General features: G+C 43.6%; 1 protein-coding gene and 1 pseudogene across 1 annotated transcript; one reads left to right on the top strand and one right to left on the bottom strand.

Moving 5' to 3' along the window:
* Window positions 1-354: 354 nt before the first annotated feature.
* LOC142458060 (small ribosomal subunit protein eS6-like) lies at window positions 355-1079 on the top strand (annotated as a pseudogene).
* Window positions 1080-3224: 2145 nt separating this feature from the next.
* LOC142458059 (small ribosomal subunit protein eS28-like) lies at window positions 3225-3560 on the bottom strand. The gene has a single exon (XM_075559111.1). It carries the CDS (start codon window positions 3534-3536, stop codon window positions 3327-3329), a length of 210 nt encoding a protein of 69 aa, XP_075415226.1. The 5' UTR covers window positions 3537-3560; the 3' UTR covers window positions 3225-3326.
* Window positions 3561-15235: the final 11675 nt, after the last annotated feature.

Genomic DNA, 15235 nt, shown 5'->3' with positions numbered 1-15235 from the left:
TCCAGCCGATCCAATGGTGTCTGAAATATCAGTGGCAGGTAGAGAAATGCAGGTCTGAGTTTTTGGCAAGCTCCTATTCGTGAACATGGGGATTTGGGATTCTTGGGATTTTAGCGCTAAGCTCTCTGACCATCTCTATAGAAAACTACTCTCCTTTTGAGAAACTGCTTTTGGCTTGTTCATGGGCCTAGCCTTGTGGGCTAGCAAATCACCACATGGAGGGAGGGGGGAAATGAGGAGCTGATATCAAGGGCTCAAGTAGAGAGAAAATGCTTTGAAAACGATGAGAGAGCATATGTATAATGCTTGACCGCTCTCTTTCGTGGCATCGCCGAGGCGATCGGCTGCTTCACCATGAAGGTGAACATGTTCTTCCCAGCCACTGGCTCCCAGAAACTCATTGAAGAGGACGATGAACACAAAAGTCACACCTTTTATGAGAAGCAAATGGTTATGGAAGTCGCTGCCGCCGAGGCGCTGGGCGATGAATGGAAGGGAGATGTTGTCCGCATCAGTGGTGGGAATGACAAGCAAGGTTTTCCCAGGAAGCAAGGTGTGTGGACCCACGGCCGTGTCCGCCTGCTGCTGAGAAAGGGACACTCCTGCTGCAGACCAAGGAGAACTGGGGAGAGGAAGTGCAAATCTGTCCGGGGCTGCACTGTGGATGCCAAGCTGAGCCTTCTCAACGTGGTTATCATAAAGAAAGGGGAGACAGCTATCCCAGGACTGACTGACACGACTGTGCCTCGTCGCCTGGGGCCCAAAAGAGCCAGCAGACTCCGCAAACTCGTCCATCTCTCTGAAGAAGAGGACAGCTGCCAGTACGTCGTGAGAAAGCCCCTGAACAAAGAAGGCAAGAAACCCGGGACCAACACGCCTTGCGATTCCGCGGGTCCTGCAGCACAAGCGGGGTGCACTGCACCCAGACAACAAAGAGGAGGCCACCAAATAGGCCAAGCTTTTGGCCAAGAGAATGAAGGTGGCCAAAGAGAAACATCAGGAACAGACTGCCAAGAGACCAGGCTGTCCTGTCCTCGCTCAGGGCTTCTACCTCTGAGTCTGAGTCCAGTCAAAAATAAATAGAGCCTTGAATAAATAAACTCATTTCTTTGGCTTGAGTCTTAAAAAAAAGTGCTTGACACAATGGATGGGTGGATGGATGGATTGTGATAAGGGCTGTATGAGCCCCCAATAAAATGTTAAAGAAAAAAACCAATCACCATGTGGCCTGAGCTGCCCAGCATGAACTCGTGTTGTCTGATCCGCAGTCATAAAAGTGGGTTCACACAGCAGCAGCCATCATGTAATGGAAATGCCATATCAGACACTGAGCTTAAGCAGAACCCAAAGGTACAAGTAAGTTGCATGGATAAATGGTCCAAGCACCCATGGTCTCCATTCCTGCCGCATTGCCATCCCTTTCTCGGTCTGTACCTGTGGCCTAATGGGGAGCCAGTGTCAAAAATAGATGGGTCATAAGTGAATGAGAGGGAATTATCCTATCTTGGCTGAGGAAGAGCAAATCAATGCCTGAAGAAGAGAAAATTGGCTGATAAAGAGAAAACGAACTCAGAAGAGGATGGCAGCAACCTTACAGCCCTTCCTGGGGTCTCCCTGGAAAACAGCAATGAGGGAAAGCCACCCGGTGGGCAAAGCCTCAGCAGTTTTTCATGGAAGTCGAAATTGCCAAATATGTGATCCCAATTTGTGGACTTTGGCTAAGAATCTGGCTGGTAAGTCAGGGATGTGAAAGTATATTAATTGTAAAACTGGTAAAGTGATTTGGGGAAGAGGTATGTGGATTGACTTCTCTAAATGAGCCAGCGAAGTGAGGAGAATTGTCTCCTGGAATGCTCACCAAAGGGTAATCCTGGTTGGGTCCCAACGATGAAACATACACCTTTCCTCTAGTTCCTAAATGCTTCCTCCCCCGACTATCATGATCCCAAATCTACCTTACAAATCCGGTTAGACCAGAGCATGTACACTGGTCCAGATAGGAACTGAAAACACAGGGAAACCAGGGCGGATGATCCCTTCAGGATCAGTGGTGAGAGTGGCAATACTGGGAGGGTGGAGGGAAGGTGGGAGTACAAAGGAGGAACCGATTACAAGGATCTACATATAACCTCCTCCCTGGGGGACGGACAACAGAAAAGTGGGTGAAGGGAGATGTCGGACAGTGTAAGACATGACAAAATGATAATAATTTATAAATTATCAAGGGTTCATGAGGGAGGGGAAAAATGAGGAGCTGATTCCAAGGACTCAAGTAGAAAGCAAATGATTTGAGAATGATGAGGGCAACAAATGTACAAAAGTGCTTGACACAATGGATGGATGGATGGATTGTGATCAGAGTTGCATGAGCCCCTAATAAAATGATTAAAAAAACAATTGCAAGAGCCTTCAATAAAATGACTTTTAAAAAAAGGTAACCTTGGCAAAGGAGAGCTTCAACAATCAAGTGGATTGGATGACACGTTCTGTGGAAACTAGCCGTCCTCTTTCCCCCCATTTCTGCCATTGCCCAACGGTTCATTAGCAACGTGGCCATGGCAGAGGGATAAAGGTTATGCATAGTTTGGTAACATGGACTTCTACTCACCAAGGCCAATTTGGTTATAGCCACTGTTGAGTGTTCTGCCAGCAGCAGAGACCAACGCTGGATCCATGATTCGGCATCGTGCCATCAACCAATCTGCCACCAAACTGGTGGCAGGTGGATTAATTGTGCCATGTGTATCATGAAAAGGGCACCACTCCCTTCTTAGTGAGTCTGGATATGAATTTGCCTTTCGTGTATTTAGTACGTGTGTCAAAACTACCATCTGTGGGCTCACGGAATGCCGTATTCACCCCCATGGCATCTCACACAGCATTGCCGCAGGTCAAGGGACTTACTACAAGCATAGGGAATGCAGCAAGGCACATATGCTCCTGGAATTCAGAGCTTACCATGTTCTCCACCACTTGCCAGTCAGTGTGAGTGTGCTGTGCTGTGGTGACTTGCAGGCTGCGATGCTCTGCAGCTGGGCTATTAGTATTTCAGACGGCAGATGTCAGCAGAGCTTCGAGAAGAATATGAACCGAGGAAGAGGGCACAAGGGATCAGCCAAAGTGAACAGCAGCAGGGCGGTGTCTGACAGAGTACTGGAACATGAGCCCTTTATATTGTAAGGTGTGTAACATACCACTGGAGACTCCTGAAAACAGAGTGAACCTTTTTTTTTTTTTTACATACAATATAAACGCTTTATTGAACAGTCGCAGCTCATCCCCGTGGATCAAGTGGTCAGCCAGACTTCCGAGACCCGGCAGCGGCCTCAGCGCAGCCTCCAATCTTCTCGCTCCGACTCCAACAGGGTGAGCACGTCGCCCTCGCGCACGGGGCCTTTCACGTTGCGGATGATGGAGCGGCTCGTGTCGTCCATGAACTCCACGCGCACCTGCGTGCACTGTCCCTGGGAGCCGGTCCGGCCCAGCACTTTGGTGACTCTGGCCAGCTTGATGGGCTGCACGCGGCTGGTGTCCATGATGGCGGCGCGGCGGCGGTCGGGCGGAGAGCCAGAGTGAACCTTAATGACACGGATGGAGCAAAGCTTTTGGGTCCTCATGTTCTAAAAGTCCGTGATGCAAAGTGAGAATAAGCAGCAATAAATATCAGATAATGAATCATTGGAACATGGACTATACAAAGGATGAATCTAGAAAAGTTGGAAGTCATTGGAAATGAAATGGAGCACATAATGATAGATATCTTAGGCATTCGTGGCCTGAAATGGACTGACATTGACCATTGTGAATCAGAAAACCACGTGGTTTACTCTGCCGGGAATGAAAGAATGAGGGCCGGAAGGACAAATTCAAGAAGAATAACATCGCATTTATCCTCAAAAGTAGCATTTCAAGTTCTATCTTGACGTACAATGCTGTTTGTGGTAGGATAATGTCTACAAGTCCACAAGGAAGACCAGTTAATAGAACTATTATTCAAATGTATGCACCAGCTACTAAAGGCAATGATGAAGAAATTTAAAACTTCTACCAATGTCTTCAGTCTGACATCGACCAAACATGCAATCGAGATGTAGTGATAGTTAGTAGTGATTGGAATGTGAAAGTTGAAAACAAAGAGGAAGGGTCGGTGGTTGGAAAATATAGAAAATAATCTGGAAATTGTGCGATGTAATTTTGCAAGGCCGATGACTTCTTCATTGCAAATACATTTTTTCCTTTCCTTCTTTAATAAATCGTTTTATTGGGGGCTCCTACAGCTCTTATAACAATCAATAATCAATTGTATTGAGCACATTTGTACATATGTGCCATCATCATTTTACTAGATCCCTTGGTATCAGCTCCCCCTTTTTTCCTCCCCCCCCAATATCTTTTTTCAATAACATACATGATGACTGTACACATACACTCAGATGGAATACCCAGAAATCTAATAGATTACATCTGTGGGCAGAGATGATAGAGAAGCCCAATATCATGACCCAAAACAAGACCAGGGGCCAATTGTGCAACAATCAATTGCTCATATGCAAATTCAGGTTGAAGCTCAAGAAAATTAAAACAAATCTATGAACACCAAAATATCAGCGTGAACATGACTCAAAGACCATCTGAAATACATATTTCAGGCATCAAACACAGATTACTGAAGACAAGTTGTGCGATGATATCAAGAGCATCATTCATGAAGAAAGCAAAGGCGAATAAACAGAGAGGAAAGAAAGGTCAAAGTGAATGTCAGAAGAGATAAAAAACAAGTTTTTTTAATAAATCATTTTATTGGGCCTCATACGACTCTTATCACAATCCATACATACATCAATTGAGTAAAACACCCTTATACATTCGTTGCCCTCATCATTTTCAAAATTCGCCTTCCACTTGGGTTCCTGGAATCAGCTCATTTTCCTTTTTTTCCTCCCCTCCCTCCCCGCTCCCCCCTCCCTCATGAACCCTTAATAACTTATAAATTATTACTCTATCCTATCTTACACTGCCCGGCGTCTCCCCTCACCCACTTTCCTGTTGCCCATCCCCCAGAGAGGAGGTTACATGTAGATCCCCGAGATTGGTTCCCCCTTTCTACACCCCCTTCCCTTCTGGTGTGGTTACTCTTACTGCTGGTCCTGAAAAAAACAAGTTCTTGAATGTAGAGTAACTAACGTGAATGGAAGAGTTAATTTGCTAAAAGAGTGTACAGAAAAATTCAAAAGACATTTGGAAAAGACAAAGCAAAGTGGTATTATAATGAAAAGTGGAAATACTTGGAGTGAGAAAGCCAAAAAAGAAGAACATGCCCATAATGCCTCAAACTGAAAGACCTGAAGAAAAATTCAGACCCTGAGTTGTAATATTAAAGGATTCTATGAGCAAAATATTGAAACAATTCAGGAAGCACCAAAAGACATGAAAGGAATATATAACATCAATTTACCAAAAAGAGGTGGTCGATGTTCAGTCATTCCAAGAGGTAGCATATGATCAAGAACTGATGGTATTGAAGGAAGAAGTCCAACTGTACAGACAGCATGAGTGAAAAACAAGACTCCAGGAATTAGTGGTATACTCATCTAAATGTTTCAGCACATTGATGCAGTATAGGAAGCATTCCCAAGCCTATGCCAACAAAATTGGAAGATAGGTTCTTTCCTAGTCAACTGGAAGAGACCCATATTTGTGCCCATTCCAAAGAAAGGTAACCTAACAAAATGTGGTGATTATCAAGCAATATTGTGCTAGTCCGGGTTGACTATAGAAACACATTCAGGGACACTCATCTGTGTGTAAGAGAGTTTTATATCGAAGAGTAATTGCATATTAAGAACATCCTGGCCCAGTCTTGATAAAGTCCATAATTCGGATATTGCTCCTATGTCCAATACCAGTCTGTAAATTCCTTTTTAGACTCACAGCACATGCAATGATGCCAAATGCAGGAAGATCATAGGCCTGTGGGTGGAAAGTCTTGTGGAGCCAATGGTGGTGGAAGCATCTCTAGGGCTCTGGCTGCCATCAGTGTGGCTCCATGTGGCTTGTCAACAGGAAGGTGAAGCAGAGAGTGCGTGTCTCGCCTCCAGGGAGGAAGACAGGAGTTCCCGAATCCTCAGGAGAAACCCATGCCCACACAGAGGCCTCATTGGCTATGATCTGATTGACAGGCTAGGCTTCACCCCTTCTCTCAAGTTGACAGTAGATTATATAACTGCCACAGACCACCCCTTGTCAACTTGATACTTTCACACAACTCTAACTCTTTAGCCATATGTAATTTTAAAACAAAGCCATAATAAAATCATATCTGTACCTAATAGGAAAAACTAAAATCCATATAATTCAATATGTGCCAGACTCATTTACACATAATATTCTGTAAGTGAAGAAAACAATATTCTATGCCTAACAATTGCAGTTAAGTGAACACCGCCACCATAATCCTATGAATATATCCCCCACTATGAAAGTTTGTGGTACCAGGCATCAAAGACCCCAAACAAAAAATCTTATCAATGTGAATGAGGGGGAGCACGGAGCAGAGACCCAAAGCCCATCTATAGACAGTTTGACATCCCCTTTCAGAAGGGTCACAAGGAAGAGAAGAGCCAGTCAGGGTGCAGTATAGCACCGATGAAACATACAACATTCCTCTAGTTCTTTAATGCTTCCTCCCTCTCACTATCACGAACCCAATTCTACCTTACAAATCTGGCTAGACCAGAGCATGTACACTGGTACAGACAGATAAGAGCTGGAAACACAGGGCGTCCAGGACAGATAAACCCCTCAGGAACAATAATGAGAGTAGCGATACCAGGTGGGGGGAGAAGGGAGGAACTGATCACAATGATTGATATATAACCCCCTCCCAGGGGGACGAACAACTGAAAAGTGGGTGAAGGGAGACAGCGGTTAGTGTAAGAAATGAAAAAAAAATTATCAAGGGTTCACGAGGAAGGGAGGAAAATGAGCTGATACCAAGGGCTCAAGTAGAAAGAAACTTTTTTGAAAAGGATGATGGCAACATATGTACAAATGTGCTTGACACAATGGATGAATGTGTAGATTGTGATAAGAGCTGTAAAAGCCCCCAGTAAAATGATTTAAAAAACACACAAAAGAAAGTTTGTAAGCTAGTCACTTCATGCTTTTATCTGCCCTATTTTGGGCATCCAATTTCTATGCTGCCACTTTTATCAACTCAGTGCTCTGAGGAGACATGTATGTTTTTGATGTGAAGACTCTTCCCTCCAGGTGGAACTTTGTAAGTCTGCATCCATAAGCCAAGGCAAATCAGGACTCCCATCCATAAAGTCAGCAGCAATGTGCACCAATTCACAGGCTCAAAAAATCTCCTCATCTGGTCGCGTTCTGGTCAGCTCACTTAGCCTCATCAGGGTGCCCATTGGCTGCCTTACCTTTAGACCATGGCCCCATCATAAATTGTCAACAACCCTAGCCCCTTGAGCTAGGTCATGACCTTCAGACCCACCCTTGTCTTCTCCTCTAGTCCCTGTGAATCAGGTCCATGGGTGTCAGTGGCCCACTCAGTCCATCTCATTATTGTTGCATTTCTCCTACTTCTTTTTTTTTAAACAATTTATTGGGGCTCATACAACTCTTATCACAGTTCATACATATACATACATCAATTGTATAAAGCACATCTGTACAGTCTTTGCCCTAATCATTTTTTTCTCCTCTTTTCTTTTTTTACATTTTATTAAGGACTCATACAACTCTTATCACAATCCATACATATACATACATCAATTGTATAAAGCACATCCATACATTCTCCGCCCCAATCATTCTCAAAGCATTTGCTCTCCACTTAAGCCCCCTGCATCAGGTCCTCTTTTTTTTTCCCCCCTCCCTCCTGCATTTCTCCTACTTCTACCAGATAAATGGATCCAGGTGGTCATCTAGCAAGCATTTCAGTTTGACCTCAGGTTACCTTTAACATTCAGTCCTAGAAAGTTTCTGCATGGCTTTAGCTACTAGCACAAACCACTAGTTCAAAATTAAAAAAAACAAATGGTTCCTTTGTTCCCCTCGATCTGTCAACAGCTCTCTAGGCAAGTCTCTTCACCTTCAAATGTCCTGTGCACTCAAAACACTGGGTGGGGCTTAGCTTTTCAGAGCCTTTGCAGGAGAGTCCTATAGCTGAAACAGTGGAATTACACACTGTCTGTACTTTGCAATATATATCAATAATTACATCTATAACAATAGTCAAAAGAACACAGTATAAACCTAGTACAAAATAATAATAATTTATAAATTATCGAGGGTTCATGAGGGAGGGGGCCCAGGGAAGGAGGGGGAAAATGAGGAGCTGATACCAAGGGCTCAAGTAGATAACAAATGTTTTGAGAATGGTGATGGCAATATATATACAAATGTGCTTGACACAGTGGATGTATGCATGGATTGTGTTAAGAGTTGTAGGAGCCCCCAATAAAATGATTAAAAAAAGAGAGCAAGAACAACAGCTAAAAAACCCTACAAAAACAAACCTAGAACAGCTAGATCCTAAATGCAATTCTTCAATCCTTAGTTATCTTATCTTAATCCTTATCTAGACTACTCCATTGGATACCAAATATGGCCTTAGGCCTCTGGCTGAATCAGGCCAGGGCCAGGCTTTCTGTCAGCCATTCTCACTAAGCAGCATGGTCTCTGAGAAATTCAAGAGGTGATTTTGCCACCCAAGATTAAGATTCACATTTATCACAATCATTTTCACCATTTCAGAAAGGATTGACCAAAGATAATTTCTAGGAATCAAAACTTTAACTTCCCATATTCTTTCCAGAAAACAACCCAGTAAACTGCATGATCATATCTGACCTCTGGCTAGCCAAAGAAGAAAAATTCCCATGAGGCAGAGATCATCCATCCTCCATCTTTATGATTTGTTTCTCTAGTACTCTACTCCTGGTATCGTAACGAGTAAGTCCAGGTTGACTAGAGAAACAAATCCAGAGATACTCATATGTGTATAAGAAAGAGCTTTATATCAAAGAGCGATTGTATATTAAGAATCATCCCAGTCCAGTCCAGATCAAGTCCATAAGCCTGATATTAGCCCATGTGTCCAATACTAGTCCATAAATTCCTCTTTAGAATCACACAATCATGCAATGACGCCAAATGCAGGAAGATCACAGGCCAGTGGGTAGAAAGTCTTGTAGACTTTAGGGGCTCATACAACTCTTATCACAATCCATACATACATCAGTGTGCAAAGCACATTTGTACATTTGTTACCCTCATCATTCTCAAAACAGTTGCTCTCCACCTAAGCCCCTGGCATCAGCTCATTTTTTCCCCTCCCTCCGCGCTCCCCCCTCCCTCATGAACCCTTGATAATTTATAAATTACCATCATGCTTTTCAAAACATTTCTTTCTACTTGAGCCCTTGGTATCAGCTCCTCATTTTCCCCCTGAATCTCCCATCCTTCTTCCCTCATGAACCCTTAATAATTTATAAATCATTATTTTCATATCTTACACCAACCACTGTCTCCCTTCACCCACTTTTCTGTTGTTTGTTCCCCATGGTGGTGGCCGGGGGGCGGGGAGGCGGTTATACGTCATTGTGATCGGTTCCCCCTTGCTCCCACCACCTCCCCACTACCCTCATGGTATGCTACTCCATCATTGTTCCTGAGGGGTTTACCTGTCCTGTCCTGGATTCTGTGTGTCTAGAGCTCTTATCTATACCAGTGTACTTGTTCTGGTCTAGCTGAATTTGTAAGGTAGACTTGGGGTCATGATAGTGGGAGTGGGGGAAGCATTAAAGAACTAGAGGAATGTTGTATGTTTTATCGGTGCTATAATGTATCATGGCTGGCTCGTCCCTTCCTTGTGACCCTTCTGTGAAGGGATGTCCAATTGTCTACAAATGGGTTTGGGGTCTCCACTCCACCCTCCCACCACCCTTGTTCACAATGATATGATTGTTCTGAGTCTTCTGATGCCTGATACCTGATCCTATTGATACCTCTTGATCACACAGACTGGTGTGCTTCATCCATGTAGACTTTGTTGCTTCCCAGTTAGCTGTCTGCTTGTTTATCTCCAATCCTTTAAGACCCCAGATGCTATATCTTTTGACAGCCGGCACCATCTGCTTTCTTCAACACATTTGCTTATGCACCCATTTTGTCTTCAGCGATCAATAGTGTCGGGAAGGTGAGCATCACAGAATGCCAGGTTATTAGAACAAAGTGTTCTTGCATGGAGGGAGTACTTGAGTAGAGTCCCAATGTTCGTCTGCTACCTTAATATTTAGCATATAATATATGTACATAAATATATGACCTTATTGTTATATAAAAATATATTTACATATGTACATGCCTGTATTTATACCTCTTTGAATGTGCTTTGCTTTCTAGTTCTTTCCTCTACTTCATTTTATTGTCCTTTTATCCCACTATCATGTTCAACCTTCATTCGGCTTTCAGTAATTCCTCTCAGCTGCACTGCACTTAATCAAGTCCCACCAGGTATCTTATGCCCTCTTCACCATCGATTTTATATCACTTGTTATTCCCTTATCCCTGGGTTTGTTGGCTCCCCCTTTCCTTCCCCTGCTTCCCCATCACCCATGTCCCCCCAGAACTTTCAGTCAAATTTTTTCTTCAGGATTGTTTATGCTGCCTATCTTATATAGACATATAAAAACAAAAACAAAAAAAGGAAAAGAAAGGCCTGTAAATAGTTCCAGGTCTGTCTGTTGACCTTTAAGAATGTTTTCCAATCCAGTCTGATGGGGTGCCAAGCCCTGCCCCAAAATCTATTTTGGCGATTCCTAGGGGACTTCATTGCTTTGCTCCCATTACTGCTCTGTTGCATGCCCTTCATGTTACGTGCAGGTGTAAGCCATGGTATTTTCAATCACCTTACATACATGTGAAAGCGGACAATGAATAAGGAAGACAAGAGAAGAAACTGATGTCTTTGAAGTATGGTGTTGGTGAAGAAGATTGGAAATACCGTGAACAGCCAGAAGAACCATTAAATCTGTCTTAGAAGAAGTCCATTGAGAATGCACCTCACACGCAAAATGGCCAGATGTTCTCTCACATACTTGGAGACGGTCTCTAGAGAAAGACATTGTGTTGATAGAGAGTCATGGTCAAAGAGGAGGGTGCCCAGCAAGATGGACTGACTCAGCCGCGGCAGCAATGGGCTACACTGGTGACGGTGGCCCAAGACTGGGCAGTGTTTTGTTCTACTGTCTATAGGATCCCTGCAAGTGGAGGACACCTGGTGGCACACCGTGTTCCCTGCCATCATCAAGCAGCTGGCCTTCTAGAGAATGGAATGGAGGTGACGATACCTCACAGACTTGGGGCAACGTTCTCCAGAGGGGTGTATGCTCCACAAACCAGCATCAGACATGTGGCACTGTTTTCTCCGATAAGCAGACCTATTGCCCCTAGTGACACACTTGCAAACCTTTTGTTTCCTGCCCCCTTGCCCTTTGCTCTGTAGGCCTAAGGGTCCCAGGGAAAGAATACTCCCAGCTGAAGACCCAACACTTCACTGAACTGAACGTTAAGAAGGCCACCTGGCCACTTGGGGGTTGATCCCTGACTGGATCAACAGGTAAAGAAGAGTTACCGTATTGGCTGGTGTGACTGATCCTGATCACCGAGGGGAAATTTGACTTCTATTGTTACATAACGGAGGTCAAGAAGAGTATATCAGGAATGCAGGCAATTCCTCAGTGCACCTTGTAGTACTGTGATTAAAGTAAGTGGAGACCATAGCAATCCACTTCTGATATGACTACTAATGTCCCAGACTATTAGTTTGCGTCAGCCCACCAGACAAGGAATCATGACCAGCGGAGGTGCTTGCTGAGGGGAATGTAATATGGAATGGGTGGTAGATGAAGGCAGTGTTCAAATACCTAGTGGCAGAAATAAGGAGTGTTAATTGTTATGAATATTTCTTCCTGGTGTGTGTGCATCAAATATTTTTGTTTTATTCATTTATAAAATAAAAGATGTACAAGGAACTAGTACATGTTTAACTGTACACATAAGCTGTGTCATGTTAGGCACAAGTATGGCTTTATAATTGTCTTTCTTTAGATTACATGTGGGTCAGGAGATGTGTACAGGTGCCAGTTGACAGGAGGTGGACTATCACGGTTAAGGCTGTGTATCAGTTTAGCTGAGTCAAGAGCCTTAGTATGTAGTTTGGTAGTTATAACATATTGAAATTTGGCGGTCACATAATCATGTAGTTATCTGAAATTTTGTGATCACCTCCACAATGGGATCTGATGTCATACTTTGCTGTGAGCAGCCAATCAATTGAAAGGGGATGTACCCTGCCTCAAGTATACAGAAATAGCTCTTCCAGCAAGGCGCTGACTTGTTCTGGATCCTGAATCCGGCCTGGTTCCTGAGGTAAGTGAGCTTCCTCCCCATCTGACCTACTGATCTTGCACATGCCAGCCTCTGCAGCTGCTTAAATCATGAGAAGCTTCCAGCCTGGCCCATGGGCTTGGACTTGCCAGCCTCGATAACGGCATGAGCCTTGCCTTGAGCTGAAGCAATTTGTCTCTCTCTTTTCACATGTATGTGTATGTATGCACACACACACTTTGCTGGTCTTGCTACTTTATAGAACCTTGTCTAAGATACACATTTTATATAAGTAACAAATACTCTAATTACCAGTACAGTTCCCAATGCACATAGCTCCCTATGATATGGTCAGAGAAAGGTACTCAACAAATATCATTGAAATTAGTCCAAATAGGGAGGCCCTGAAACTTTGTGAACAGAAGATTTAGTGTCATGAAAACTGAGATTTAAAGACATAGTTATTTACTAGATCTTTCTTTATGATAGAAATGTTTTAAATCTGTGTTAGTCTGGCATCACCAGAAGTATGGGACTCTTGAAATATGGCTAGCAGAACTGAGGAATACATACTGAATTTTACACTGAAGGATCATATGTTGCTGATGGCTCTCATATAGAGATGTACAGACCGGTGTCAGGGGACCAGTTAGGAGGGAGGGCTCGGAGCTGGAGAGGGTGGGGGTGGAATGGGGAGACAGAGATGGGGGCTTAGGCCCTGAGTGTTAAAACTAGGAAGAGGGAGCTCTCCCTGAATCTTCCTTGGAAAACCAACCACTAAAGAGTTGTAAGCAGAAGAAAACACCTCATTCATTCATTTTTTTAGTTCCTTACTCTATTCTCATAGCTTTTCCTCCATTAGCAATTACTGCTACTATATATCTTTTTGTCTTACTAAAACTTATTATGTATGGAAAAGTGTTTTATGTACACAGTTTTTATATCATTTTTATCGGGGGTTCTTACAGCTCTTATAACAATCCATCCATCCATCCATTGTGTCAAGCACATTTGTACATATGCTGCCATCATCATTTCGAAACATTCTACTTGAGTCCTTAGTATCAGCTCCTCATTTTTTTTACCTCCCTCCCTCATGAACCCTCGATAATTTATAATTTTTTTCATGTCTTACACCAACTGGTCTCCCTTCATCCACTTTTCAGTTGTTCATCCCCCTGGGTGTATGTGTGTTATACATCAATCATTGCGATCAGTTCCCCTTTTCTCCCCCTACTTTTCCCCCTACCCTTCTGGTATCGCTACTCTCATTGTAAGTACTGAAGGGTTTTATCCATTCTGGATTCCCTGTGCTTCCAGCTCTTATCTGTACCAGTGAACATGCTCTGGTCTAGTGGGATTTGTAAGGTAGAATTGGAGTCATGACAGTGGGATGGAGGTGTGGGTGTGTGGAGGAAGCAAGCATTAAAGAACTAGAGGAAAGTTTTTTTGTTTTGTTTTTAGAGGAAAGTTGTATGGTTCCTTGGTGCTATACTGCACCCTGACTGGCTCCTCTCTTCCTTGTGACTCTTCTGTAAGGGGATGTCCAATTGTCTACAGATGGGCTTTGGGTCTGTACTCCACCTGCCCCCTCATTTGCATCTATATGATTATTTGTTCTGGGTCTTTGATGCCTGATACCTGATCCCATTACCTGATCCCATTGACACCTCGTGATTGCACTGGCTGGTGTGCCTCTTCCATGTGGGCTTTGTTGCTTCTGAGCTAGATGGCCACTTGTTCACCTTCAAGCCTTTAAGACCCCAGACGCTGTATCTTTTGATAGCCGGGCACCATCAGCTTTCTTCACCACATTTGCTTATTCACCCACTTTGCCTTCAGTGTGCGATCGTGTTGGGAAGGTGAGCATCACAGAACGCCAGGTTATTAGAACAAAGTGTTCTTGTGTTGAGGGAGGACTTGAGTAGAGGCCCAAAGTCTGTCTGCTACCTTAATACTTATCATATAAATATATGTACACAGATCTATTTCCCTATTGTTATATATAAATATATTCACAAATGTACATGCTTTTACCTCTACCTCTATAAATGTCCAGAGGTACAGGTTTTTTTTTTTTTTTTTGAGGTACAGGGTTTTATTGGTGATCTTTCATTATGCTTCTTACCCTTTTTCTATAAGCGCTGTGTGTTTAACAGTCTTCTATTTTGCCACCATACATCAAATCTCTTGCTTCTACTTGTTGGATAATACTCCATAATGCACACCCATGCCTCGTTTCACCCGCCACCTTCCCAGTAATGGAGGTTCAAGTTGGCTCCAATTTCCCACCAACACACCGTTCTGCATGTCTTCCTTCAGACCCGCAAGAGCTTCACTTGGGATCATGTACCCAAAGATGATTTGCTGGGTCATAGGGCATGCATTTTTTATTCAATGTCCCTGAATATTGGGGATGGTGGTGGTGGTGATGGAAGTAGCATCGCAAAAAGAACATTCTGGCTACCTTCGTTCATTTCAAGGGATACTTACTGATCACCTACTAGGTTTCAGGTATAGATTTAGGTGCCGATAATACAGCAGTAGACAAGACAGACAAGATCCCAGTCTCACACAATACAGGCCTGTAAAATGAACAAGAAGATATCAGGTACTGGTTCATAGAGTGGAAATAAAGCAGAGTGCTTGTGCAGAATGGCTGAGGATTACTTGCTTGTGAGGTGCTTCGTGGGAAATTGGTTGCAAGAGGGGAACCATTAGAAGCAGGGAGATCAGGTCCTCAGAAGGCCATTACAGTGATTCAGCTGAAAGATGTTGACAGCACGGGTGAGCTAGGCAGTGGAATGGGGAGAAATTCATGCAGGTG

Source organism: Tenrec ecaudatus, chromosome 10 (assembly GCF_050624435.1).
Source record: "Tenrec ecaudatus isolate mTenEca1 chromosome 10, mTenEca1.hap1, whole genome shotgun sequence".
Classification (NCBI taxonomy): domain Eukaryota; kingdom Metazoa; phylum Chordata; class Mammalia; order Afrosoricida; family Tenrecidae; genus Tenrec; species Tenrec ecaudatus.
The sequence above is the reverse complement of the archived record's forward strand: the minus strand, read 5'-3'. Positions and strand labels throughout refer to the sequence as shown.